Genomic DNA, 12,856 nt, shown 5'->3' on the forward strand with positions numbered 1-12,856 from the left:
CCCGCGGCACACTGCTATTAAGGATTTTCAACCAGGGTGCCTAGATCGCGACGCCGCGGTCTAGGCCTTGGGTCATCATTTTTGAGCGTGTACTAGGACATTTGACTTTAATTTTGACTTTAACTACTTTGGCCAAAGCCCTATGTCAAAAATAGTGAAAGTAGTAGATAAGCTAGTCCCAACACATTGCAGTGTGACACGGTATGAGCTTGTAGATCAGCTATTTTAGCTAGTTTTCTTTTGTTGAGAAAAATCCATATGCCGCCTCCATCAATTTCATCCTTGGCACGCATTTATGAAATGCAATACATTATGTATGTATCTACCATAGTCATTGCTTTATGTTAGCTGCCATTAGTAATTCAGGTGCTGCTGGAACATTGATACCCTTGAATGAAGTTGAACTTTGAACAGAAATGAGGCAAACTGTATAATGGTGTATACTGTATGATGGTTGAATTAACCATTTATTGCTGCTGCCCAGTATGGCTGTCGCGATCATGACATTTTTGTTGACGATTAATTGTCATACAAATAATTGTGATTAACGATTTGAATTGTGTTTTTGGCATTGAACATTGGAACATATTATGAAAACAATTTGTGAGCTAGCTTGTAGATCTGCCATTTCCGCTATTTTTGAAAATATTTGAAAACGTATGAACATTTTTCAACATGGAACCGATTATGACGATTGTGACAGGCCTATGCAGTTGTAGAAAGGCCTCTTCCTGGAGGTTTCAGGAGCTTATCTAGTGTAAACACACCTCAAACCTCCCATGATGTGTATGTACTGCCTCCTGCTCTCAGCTGGGAGCTCTTGGCTTGGCGGGGTTGTTCCCGGCAACAGGAGAGGAGCTTCTGCTGGTGTCTTGGCGGTGATTTATTTGAACAGCTGATGGGAGCCAACAGGGAACAGCCAGAGAACAGAGACACTCTCTCAGTCTCGATACAGCCTGACAAGTAAGGATTAGAATAGAATGTAATGGAACAGAAACGTGAAGCCAAAGGCAAATGCCTTTGGCTTCACCTTGGTAGAATTAAAAGCAACACAATATACAGTAGATGCATAATATAACTGTGGTTCTTGGTCTATATTCCAGTTATTATCTACATGAAAAATTAATGAATGAATGAACAAATTAATGATTAAATAATAATTTGCTGGGTGAGAGAAGAAAAAATGCTGGGGGAGAAGAACTGGTAAAGATGGCATTGATTGCATAAGGCACTATTGGCAGTTCTGAAACTCAATGCATGGCTCTCGCCAAAGCCCCAGAGGAGCTCTGACGCACGCAGTCAGCAAGACACTGTCAGCATGTATGGGACAAGTTGGCCTCCATAACAAACAGATATACTGTAACTAGCTAGTACAGTACACTAATGTTGAGTCTAATTTATACTTGTTGCTCGACCGGGTGACGGAAATCTGTGACACAGTCATATGATGAAGAACAAATTAGCCGCCCTCCTCTTTGTTGATTTAATTTGAACCACAAATGCTACTCCCAAGATGTAACAAAATAAAGAACCTTGGCCAATCTTCCCATCCCAGTTGAAGTGGAGATCAGTTATTCTGTTATTTGTTCAGCTGAATGGATGTTTAAAACGACAGTTTGAGTTTTGAGTTTGCACAAACAAGGGTGGGTCATTTATTTGGTGAATGCAGCATTGTGCGTAAAAGAATTAAACTGTCACAGTATAATTCAGCATTCATAACTTTGCCCCCTTGTCATCTTCCTTCAGCTTTTATTTGTTCTTGGTCAGCAATAAAGCAAATGGTGAGGTGGCAACAACACTTTAAACCTACAGCTCCAAATGCTAAAGAGCTAGATCTAAAGATTTCAGCTCCTTGTCTAAACACCCCCCGCCCAAATTGACCCCATTGTGACTTTGGCTTAATCGTCCCTCTTTCAGAATAACATTAATTATAGTCCAATAGAAGTTGTCTTGGGGACATTTTGTGCAGAGATCTATTGACAACCAATGACACGTAATAAAGTACATGGTGGCACAAATGGTACAAGGACAACAGGGTGTCACATGCAGCGCACGTGACAGCAAAAGCAAAAGAAATACAATACATGGTATAGTATGCATGCCACTCTACATACATACATACACATATTCAACCTTCAGGCAGCAACATGACACATGGTTGCAGCTGCAAAGGGGCCCTGGTTAGTGTCTGGACCAGTTAAACATGATGAGAACTTCTGCTGAGTGTGAAGATATGCATGAAATAAGTTTAATTATGCATTATGGACCATGGGCTTGTTTTTAGGAGAGTGATCAGTGCATCACTCCAGTCAAGTCGTCTTAACCTATGTTCAGATATGGACACCGTTACATTTTCGGGAAACAAATTAACATAAGTTGCCGGCATAGGCAGTAGGAGAGGTGTTCTCACATGCCCTATTTACTTATGCAGTTTGTGCGATAACACAATAACACAGACTTTTGACATGCCTGAATAACAGCCTTCCCTGCCATTCAAGCACACACTTCAGCAACAATGTGATCTCAGCCTACCTTCTGGCATGGAACCGTGTGTGTGTGTGTGTGTGTGTGTGTGTGTGTGTGTGTGTGTGTGTGTGTGTGTGTGTGTGTGTGTGTGTGTGTGTGTGTGTGTGTGTGTGTGTGTTGGAATGGGGTGATCATGGTGAAATGTGTATGTGATCTCAGTTCAATCCCACGTCTCTCTTGTTCCCTGGAATTCCACCTCTGGCAGTGGCACAGGAGGCAGAGAGGCACTACTGTGGGGGAATAAAGTAGATCCACAACATCCAGCTATCTGTTAGGGATGGGTCAGAATAATCGTTTATTTGAATAATCGTTATTAATGGAAATAGGAATTTCATTTTGGTCACTTTCACACATCCCTACTACTGTATCTGTCTGTTTGTCTATTTTAACCAATCTGTCTAATCTACAGTATATGATCTAATGAATCTACGTAATCTTGTGTTTTTTAATAATAATAGCTTTATAAACACTCGCTTCAAGAGATGGCTGCATTGCTAGCTTAAAGCAGCAGGATGATATTCATTTTAGCTCATAATGGCTAAATCATTAAAAAAAATATTTTTAGGGCGTGGTTCTGAATGAGGATAGCTGTTTCTTAAACTTAAAAAAAACAAAACTTCTTTGTTGGAAGACATTTTCAGTTACAAGCTGATTTCAGCATCACATGTCAGGAATCATCGTTCCATTTATATTTACTGCGCAGCACAAAGGTTATGCTAAGCTCGGCCAATAAGTAAAGTCAATGGGTCGGGTTGGCCAATCAGGGACTACTAATGCTGGCTTAGTGGCACAAACCTGATGTGACGCTTCACCAATCCATGAAGTCGGTGGTTTGGTTTGGCCAATCAGGGAAGCCTATGCATACAATCTCCCGAACACACAGAGAATTTCTGCGTCTTTCTCAGACCCGCTGGCTGACAGATACAGATATTCGTGGGTGGACGAGTTATGCCACGGACACATTTCTGGGTGACACACAGAGATTCCATGAATTATAGTATAGATGGATAACTGTGGAACAAGGCACTAATACTGACACAAATCCCCTCCGTGACGGAGTTAAGATGAAGCTATTTTTACAGGGTTGGGTCTTCACTGTGGACATGTGTCAGTCGCTCTGTGAAACTGGAATGTACGAGATTCTAGACCAAAGCCTGATTTATACCTGGTTGCGCATCGTGTCTCACATTAAGAATAACAGATCTACAAGCTCACCTGTAGATATGCTGTTTTTGGTGCGAGACACCGGCACGCAACTAAGTATAAATCAGGCCTAACAAGGCAAAGAAAAAACCCAAGAGGGGAGAAAATGGATGGAGTCCATTGCTTTAATCCCTGTACAAATGGTGTCTGGTGCCAGTGGTGGTGGTTGCCAGGTTAGCAGGGGTACTACCCATGTAGGGTGTTGGAATAGTCCCCTAGTGCTTAGAATGCACGATTGCATACCGCTAAACACAATATACACACAGAGACACACACATACACACCCTGCTTGGAAACAGGCCCAGTCAGCCAGAGAGAGCTGTTTGAGCTGATTGATTCAAAGACCCTGGAGGCATAAAGTCCAGCGGTTCTAATCTCTGTCTTTATGGATTATAGGTCAAACAAAAAGTACGGGGGAAGGGAGGGGGGGGCTCGACACCGAAAATACTTGTTAAAAATATTTGTAAAATGGACCATAACCTTGTCTGTCCTTTCCTTGGGCAGATCAATGCTTTTATTTAATGGTGTGTTTGTTTTTGTTTTTTGTTTTTCTTTCCTTTTTTAAAAATAGAACAGTGAGAAAAACAGTCTTGTTATGCTGTGCATCCACACATCATTGTGAAATATTAGTGTTACAGTGGAGATTGTTACTCATTTTGTCCTAGATTTGTCAACAGATGACGGCGTTAATGAGCAGTACAAACTCATTACTGATATAGCCCAAATGGCTTCTGTAGAAAACACTATCAATTTAAAACATGTTGCATGATGCCTCATGGCTTGATTAAAAAATTCAATGATAATGAGATTTTCAAGTAAATAACCTCAATAATATTCCATATTGCATTCTACTTTTTTATATCCACAATAATCATTGTGTAGAGATGGCAGTGTTTCAAATGGTTGATCTCCTTTGTGTAATTAAGCTCTTTGTATGAGAGTCATAAGGCGTGGAACTGAGGTTTGTAAAACTAGAATATTTTCTAGCATTTGGGGCTCATTAATTCTTGGCTTTTAAGTCGCTGTTCTACTTTGGTAGATTAGGGTATTTTTTGTCATGTGACTTAGCAAAACAGATGGGTTTCAATCTCTCTATCAAGGACACATACTCTATGATCTGTTAAAAGGGGGTTAAAATGAATTTGATTTGTCTTACCTGTAACATGGAGCAAAGTGAAACTACCTTGAACAACCAGAATATGGAGACTTTTAAGTTCTAAATAGCTGAATATCTGCAATTGGGAAAATTGGGTTTTAGTTGTTGTAAATATTGAGTAATTGAGCATTTGGGATCTCTTTTGATCAAAGATTCCTGGCATGAAAGTAAAATACTTTTTAGAATAACCTCAAACGGGGACATTTTATGAAGTTTATGAAGCAATCTTGAATGAATAACACACTGGCCAAAACATAACATGAAACAAAAGAAACAATATTAAAGTCAAAATGTACTTTCTTTCATGATTTGTTTGCTCTCAAATGGCTGGTCAGACATTTAATGAGGGCTTACTTTTGTCTCATTCCTATTTTATTTCAGGCTTTTCTTTCTTTCTTCTTTTTTTGCAGTTTCACACAGATCCTTCCATGACACAATATTCACACATATTACAAATAACCATTTGTATTAAAAACAAACAAACACAAACACACAATTTTAAAACAGACCTTAAATTACAGAAATAAGAGATGATGACTTGAAATAAGAAGAAAAGGAACCGGCACAAATTCCAAGATGCAGTATTACAAGTGTCCATTTGTGCTCAAAAATTTCCATTTTCAACTGTAGATGAGCAGTTAAATGTTCCATCCTGTACACCTGCTTTAGTCTTTGTGTCCATTGAGCCAGAGTGGGTGCATCTGGCTTTTTCCAGTTAATTGTTATAATTTTTTCGAGCAATCATCAAAAGTATGTGTAAAATATACCTCTGATTTCGGTTTCAAATGTCATCGGGTATCGCATCAAGCCAAAAATGTACCGTCGTCCGACTGACATGCCCATATATGGAGATCTCTGTATCTGTCAGTCCTTGTCCCTTTTATGCCCATATTGGAGATCTCTGTATCCGTTAGTCTGCGTCCCTTTTATGCCCATATATGGAGATCCCTGATGTCATCAGTATATGCCATTATATGGGCATATGCCCATATATAGAGCTGCACGGCCGGTCCGCCCGTCCTCCCTTAAGCCAATTTTAATATAGGATGTTTCAGACCATGTCAACCTCAATTTATTCACAGTGAAATGACTACCCCTGACATGTTAACTAATGCTACTGTAGATATGGGTCAGATTATATGCTGCCAGGTCTTTGAATAAGGGAATTAACATGGACGTTTTACATTTTATAAACCAAGTAGCCTACTTGTCCTGCTGTGACAGTGTTTGTTTTCTTACTGAAACACATCCATGTATTATTTAAATCATACAATGGGTTTTAAATGAGTTTCAGCAGCCCAAAGCACAGCTCCCAGGTGTTAATGAAATAAATTATAAAAGTGAGAAGCAGTGAAATTCTGATCAGTTAAATCCTTCCATAAAAAGTGAGCATATATAAATCCTGAAAGTATAACATTGTTGCTAAGTTCTGTAATTGTTGCATTGTGCCTAAAATGGTTTCCCTGTGAAACAGAACTAACACATGGTCAAAACCCTGTGATCGTTAAGAGACAAATCTTAAAGTTATGCCATTGCTTGAGTGGCTTATGCAATATTTACAGTATAGGCCTGCTTATTTCCTGGAATACCAACCTGTCAGTTATACTTTGAAATGACACTTATTTGGATGCTGTAGTTTAATATCCTATTTTTCTCCAAGCTGATGGAAATAATATTGGAAAATCTTTGAACAGCCTTGTCAGTTAACGTTACTGTGGTATTGGGCTACTGGGCATCTCAATGGTGTGAATGTATTATATATATGAGCACGATGTAGGCCGCTGCTCAGTTAAATTTCCCTGAATAATTAATAAATAAATACATGTTAAATTGCTCTTCTGTTTAAGGGGATTTTCACAAAAGTTGCTTTGTTTTTTTTCTCTTGTCAGGTCAGTGTCCACAGAAGACCCCAGCGTGGCTTTACTGAGCTTCACACCAACCAGAGAGGAACACTCCCATGCTACCTTGTAGTTTACCTATTGGCCTTCAATGGAGTATGGACCGTATGAATCCAAAGTATTTTCCTCTTTCTTTGTTGTGCAACCACCAGAGATGTAACTGGAGTCATGAAATTCAGGGCTGGGAAGTGCAGAGTGCCCACAGGGTATGAACAAACCTAGCCCCCAAAATCAGAGGACATCCCATATCTAAGCAGAGTAGCTAGAGAATCAACAGGCTGCAGTTTGCCTGATGCAGTCCGAAAACCTGTTCAATAAGAAACTTCGAGGTCTCAAGAACATGGGACCACCTACTGCCAGTGTCCAGGGAGCGCCCGCTATGCCCAAGATGGGCGTTCGTGCAAGAGTTTCAGAGTGGCCTCAGCGGAAGGACGGCTGGGAGGTGCGTCCTCCTATGAGGTACGACAGCCTGATACCAAGCTTCCCTAATGGACCTCCTAATCCTGCTACCGCTGCCCTGCTCAAGAAGAGCCAGGAAATGCTGGATGGCTCAGAATTCCCAGAAACCAAATACCCACTTTGTGACCTCCTGAGCCACTCTACCATGAGGGGTATGGCAAGGTTTAAGCGCAGTAACAGCGAGGTGACTCTCAGTGATATAGGCGCAGAGGATATGGATCACACCTCTATCAATCCCAACACAGGAGCTACTTTGCGTCGTGAGTATGGAAGCACCTCATCCCTGGACCGCCAGGGTTTATCCAGTGAGGGCTTCGCAGCAACTGTGCAGGCCTACCAGTCTGACCCGGTGGAGCAACCTAGCGCACCTCCGCAGCAGCAGCAGAATTACCCTGAACTGCTGCGCTTCAATGCGTCCCCCCTCTCGCCGAGTCTGCAGACCGCAGCACAGATTGCGCGGGGTGACATTGTCTGCATCCCCGGCTACGATTACGCGGACAGCTCTCTTTTCTACAGCCGGGAGAGGGAGCGCGCCCTTGTCCAGAGGACAAAGTCGGGTGAGAAGACGGAGACATCCATCTTCCGGAGGTTGAGGAGTAAAAACATTGACGGGGACTATGTGGATCCAGAGGAGTTGAAATTTGGTGGGAGGGCACTGACGTTCCAGAAGTGTTTCTCCCACTACGATGTGCAGAGTGTTCTTTTTAACATTAGTGAGGCCGTCGTCAACCGGGCTAACCTTGCGCGGAGGAAGAACACGACCACAGGGGCATCTGCCGCCTCCCAGTGCCATGCCTCTTTAGGTGGGATGGGGATGGGGGTCGACCCCATTATGCCCATTTATGAATCCCCAATAGGAAGTTGCGAGGACCTCGGACTCAAAGCGAGCATGGATGCAGACGATGGGGATGGTAAGAGCAACAATTTGGTGCTCAACTGCCCGTTCTTTCGCAACGAGACTGGAGGAGAAGGCGAGAGGAAACTGGTCAGATCCAACAGTGCCCTCTATGGGAGTGGAGGGGACGGTTATTCTATTGAGTCCACACTCAGCAGCCACTGCACCAATGCGGGGGTGTCGGTGCTGGAGATGCCGAGGGAAAGCCAAGCGTTCTCAAGGGACGTGATGCAGCGCTACACCATAGAGCATGTTGACCAAGGGGCATACTACTACCAGAAGTACTTCTACAATAAAGGTAAGAAATAGCGTTTTGAGAAAAGTTATTCTTTAGTTTTGTTTTTTCAATTCATACGTGATTATTACTTGTATTCAGGCTTCTTTCAAAATATTCTACTCATATTATCCTGCATTGGCAGATCATTTGGATTTTAAGAATTTTCACTATGGCTAAATAATGATCTGCCAAACAAAAGTGTGAATGTTATGCTCTCATGGGTTTAGAACCAACTTTGAAGCGATTGTAAAGCACAGCATTGCCCAAAACACTTTTGCAGGACATGTTGAGTTCATCTGAGCTTGTTATATGTTTTGCTTACTTGACCCCTGACCTTCAGCCACATTGACCTGCTTAAATGTCATATGTCAAAGTGTGTGTTGCTAGTAACAAATCTTCACACTACTCGTTGACTGACATGCAATGCAGTGCATGAGAATCCTTTGAATTGAGAAATACAATACATTTGTAGGATTGTACACAGTTTTACAGAAACAGTTACACACTGCAGACACATTTTGACAACTCTGTTTCACAAAGTGAAATATTTTGCACAACAAAAGGTTTCTGAAGAAAAAATCATACATACAGCATACATAATGTATTCACACTAACCACATTGTAATCCCACTTAAAGGAGTAGTTCACCCAAAAAAATACTTATTTTCTATCAATTACACACCCCATTAGTTTTTGTCGCATTCCTAAACCAATAGACCGGCAGTTTGGGTAGAATACTCTACATACGTACATAGATTTTTCTTACAACTTCATAGCCAAACTGAAACAGCCACTCAGCAGCAGTCATGATAACACCAATGCACAGCAATAATTATAAATGATTACCACTGCAGCTCAAACTGAAAAGACTAAAGCCAAGCCAATGCCTTTCAGTTTCAGGTAGACTAGAACTGCAGGATGTGCTCATATGAACTTTTTATCATTAAAAACCCATAATGATGAGTGCTTGCCTGGTGGTTTAGCCCACTGTTTCCCAAACAGTGGGTCGGGACCCAATTGTGGGTCGCGGATAGATTTTTGTGGGTTGTGAGTACATTTTTTTAATGTTATGTTTATTTCAAAATATAAAAAAAATGAATTCCACAAATGTAACTTTTTAGCCGAAGTGAAAATGACCGATCTACAACCTCACAACGAGCGTGTTGTGAGATTGGGGGGCAACGCGTTGTGAGATTGTAGATCTGCTATTTTCACCAGTTTGGGTCCCGGGGAGACACCAAATTTCTCTTTTGGGTCACGGGCTAAAACGTTTGAGAACCTACTGGTTTAGCCAGTTCGTGCACAGAACATGCTCCTTGTGAGCGTGAGGACCACCAGGGTTTGAACCCGACGCCGTCACCTCTCATGTCTCTCCTCTCTCTTGTCTCTCTCCTCTCTCCCTGCCCTTGCTTTCCTGTCTCTCAACACCGACTATCTGAAGCAAAGCATAAATTGCAAAAACTAAATCTTAAAAATAAAAATATGATGAGATTTTGTCCTAGGAAATACATACATTTAATGATTATTAAAAATTAAGTCATTATTGTGTACTTGAACAAATTAATAATATGTATTTAACCATTGAATCAATATCTGTGAAGTTTTTCACAAAGCAGGATTTTCAAGTTGGATACATGACTTCAAAAGTGTTTTGAATTACCTTTAGGTAACTTCTGTTTTGATTTGGCACTACAATAAAATGTACTTGACTTTCAGGGAGGGGGGAGCATTGCCTTGGTGGGGGGCCACTCCATCCAGGTGGAGGCCGGCTCCCTCCAAGACAATGGTAGTTTTATATTATGTTTTGCTGTGATGTGCTGTGTTATGTATTGCTATGTTCCTATGGGAGTTATATTTGTGTCATGTGCGCGCACATTTTAAAAGTTTGTGTACTCTACATACATGGAGGCAAGTGTGTGGCCATGAATCACCTCTTACCAAGTACTGATCCAAGCCAGCGCTTTTATCTCATTATATTGACCTGCATTATTTTGGGGTCATTGAACGAAACCTTTTTGTTCTACAATCAATTTAGTTCTCCATTAGACAGAAAAAAAGATACTGGTGCGATATTGCAGCCTGGTATAGTCCTGATACTTGATGTCCGTGTCTGTATTGATATATCTACACTACAGTATGTCCCTGACGTCAGTACACTCATTGACTGGTACAAGATACTTTACCACATGGAACTAGATCCATCCACACATAGATTTATTGATGTTTTACCATAGTGTGAATGTCTAAGGTCATATCCGAGAGTAATTTGAGATCAATGCAGATGTTTAGTTTACAATTTTAACCACAGGAAGAGACCTGCAACGCAAGTAAAGTTTCGGTGATGCACACCAAAAGTAGCAGATCTACAAGCTCTGCAGTTCTGATATTTTCTGTGCGCTCGGCACAAAACCAAGTATAAATCAGGCTTTACCCAGGTAGTTGTTTGGCATCGAACTAATACTTGCAGCAGACAAGGACAAATAATCTGTTTGTGTCTATAACTATATTCCTCCTGTTTCCATCAGAGCACCAGAATTATTTTGGTGTTGATGAGAACCTGGGTCCAGTGTCACTCAGCGTCCGCAGGGAGAAGCTGGAGGAAGGCAAGGACGGGTCACAGTACAACTACAGGCTCATCTTCAGAACCAGCGAGGTAAGAAGATCACATTTAGAAGACAAGACCAACTTTATTTGAAAATTGGTTTGTCACAGTAGTAAGAACGAGGATTTAGACATACATGAAATAGAAGATAGGAGATCTAATTGCAATATATGGAAAACAGAGGAGAAAAACATAGAAAAAGGTAAATATATATATATATATATTGTCAGTTTGGTTCTGAACAAAAGGACACACCTAGAAGAAAATGAAGGAAAGGAGGTGTTAAACTTTAGCTTCTGGAATATTTTTTCATATCAGTGAATTAGGAATGGCACACAGTGAAATCCCCTTTGAAGTTATAAAAAATTAACAGAATTAGGGGTGTGCCGATACACGATTTCACGAAACGATACGATACGATATTTGGCTCACAACTTCGATACGATTTCGATACGATACGCACTTTTTTATTATGAAAATATATGGAGGAGAAAAAAAGAAAATGCAAACAAATAATTCTGTTTTTGCATTATTCAGACATGCAAACTTGTAGCTTTTCAGCTACAATAGCCGTTTTGAATCCAAATAGTATGACACCTGACCCGAAAAAAAAACATGTTGTCACTCTTTTCACTTCGGGCCCGTCTGCATGCCTGATTATAATGATTGTAAAAAAAAAAAAAAATGTTTTTTTTTTCAAAAACGATATTTTTTTTTCCCAAAACGATACATATCGTCGCGAAAACGTATCGCGATATATCGCGGGACGATATATCGGCACACCCCTAAACAGAATCCATTTCGTTCCAGCTTTAATTGCAAATGTTTGTAAAGATGTGCAGACGTTGTTTACATACAGTATTCCTACCAGAGTGATTGAACTCAACAGCACACCATTGTTCATTTAATAATTCAGGAATCCACTCCAGGGATTTTGGAAAAGTGTTCAGCGAAGCATAATTGTCTCCACCGTGGGCTAATCTCCGGCACGTTGGGCAGATCGATGTGAAACTGCACACTCCCAAATGTTTCACACCAGCGTGTTATAGCGCCACCTGGAGGCTGATTTTTGCACACAAAATTACTCCTATAGATTTTGTCCAAACATCACGCAAATCGGTACACATTATCTATAGTCATGTGATCAAGACGGATCTGCCAAATCTTTCATATTCCATCCTGATTGACTAAGATTGGCATCTAAAGTTTACAGGAGTGGCTAGTTTTGAACAAAATACTTCAAATCATGAACGCAGTGTCTGATTGCCGACCATGACCTGTTGTAGCGCCACCTGGAAGCCGATTTCTGCTAAACACGTTTTTTCTATTACTCCTACAGATTTTGTCCAAACTTCATGCAAATCGGTACACATTATATTATATCTACACTCTTGTCATCAAGACGGACCTGTCCGTTTTTCATATTTCATCCTGATAAGCTGAGATTGACTTCTACTACCTGGCCTGGCGCAGACCTGTGCTCCGAGGAGTACATTTTTCTAGTTGATATCTGTTTTACACTGCCTTGGATGACATTGACATCATTATTGCGCTGTCAAGAGGAATATTGTTCAAGCCTTAGTGCACAGCAACTGTTGAGATAAATAATTCAATGTCATTATTGTATTGCTGTTATGTCATGGGTGAAAGTGAAGAGGTCAACTTACTTATTACTGTGACAAAAGGTTTGACTAAGCAGTGTTCAGGGTCCCCACGGTCATGAAATTCCTGGAAATATTTTGAAATTAAAAAAAAAAAAATCCAGTACTGGAAAAGGTTTGAAATTGATCAAACATCATCAAAGGTCCTGGAATTTATCAAGGGTCCTGGAAAAATATTT

General features: G+C 40.7%; 1 protein-coding gene across 4 annotated transcripts in view; it reads left to right on the plus strand.

Annotated features, from left to right (window-relative positions):
- The window catches only part of sipa1l2 (signal-induced proliferation-associated 1 like 2), a 94,391-nt gene that overhangs the window by 31,827 nt on the left and 49,708 nt on the right, over nucleotides 1–12,856 (plus strand). For 2 of the 4 annotated variants that reach the window (XM_084041814.1, XM_084041817.1), the window contains exons 3-4: nucleotides 6,775–8,435; nucleotides 10,940–11,067. In XM_084041814.1, the coding sequence (XP_083897940.1) occupies nucleotides 7,076–8,435; nucleotides 10,940–11,067 (1,488 nt within the window). In that variant the 5' untranslated portion in view covers nucleotides 6,775–7,075. Of the gene's footprint in view, nucleotides 1–847; nucleotides 964–6,774; nucleotides 8,436–10,939; nucleotides 11,068–12,856 lie in introns of those variants that run through there. The other 2 variants (XM_084041816.1, XM_084041815.1) reach the window with 2 other exon arrangements.

Source organism: Gymnoscopelus microlampas, assembly GCF_963454915.1.
Source record: "Gymnoscopelus microlampas genome assembly, chromosome: 2".
NCBI classification, from domain to species: Eukaryota; Metazoa; Chordata; class Actinopteri; order Myctophiformes; family Myctophidae; genus Gymnoscopelus; species Gymnoscopelus microlampas.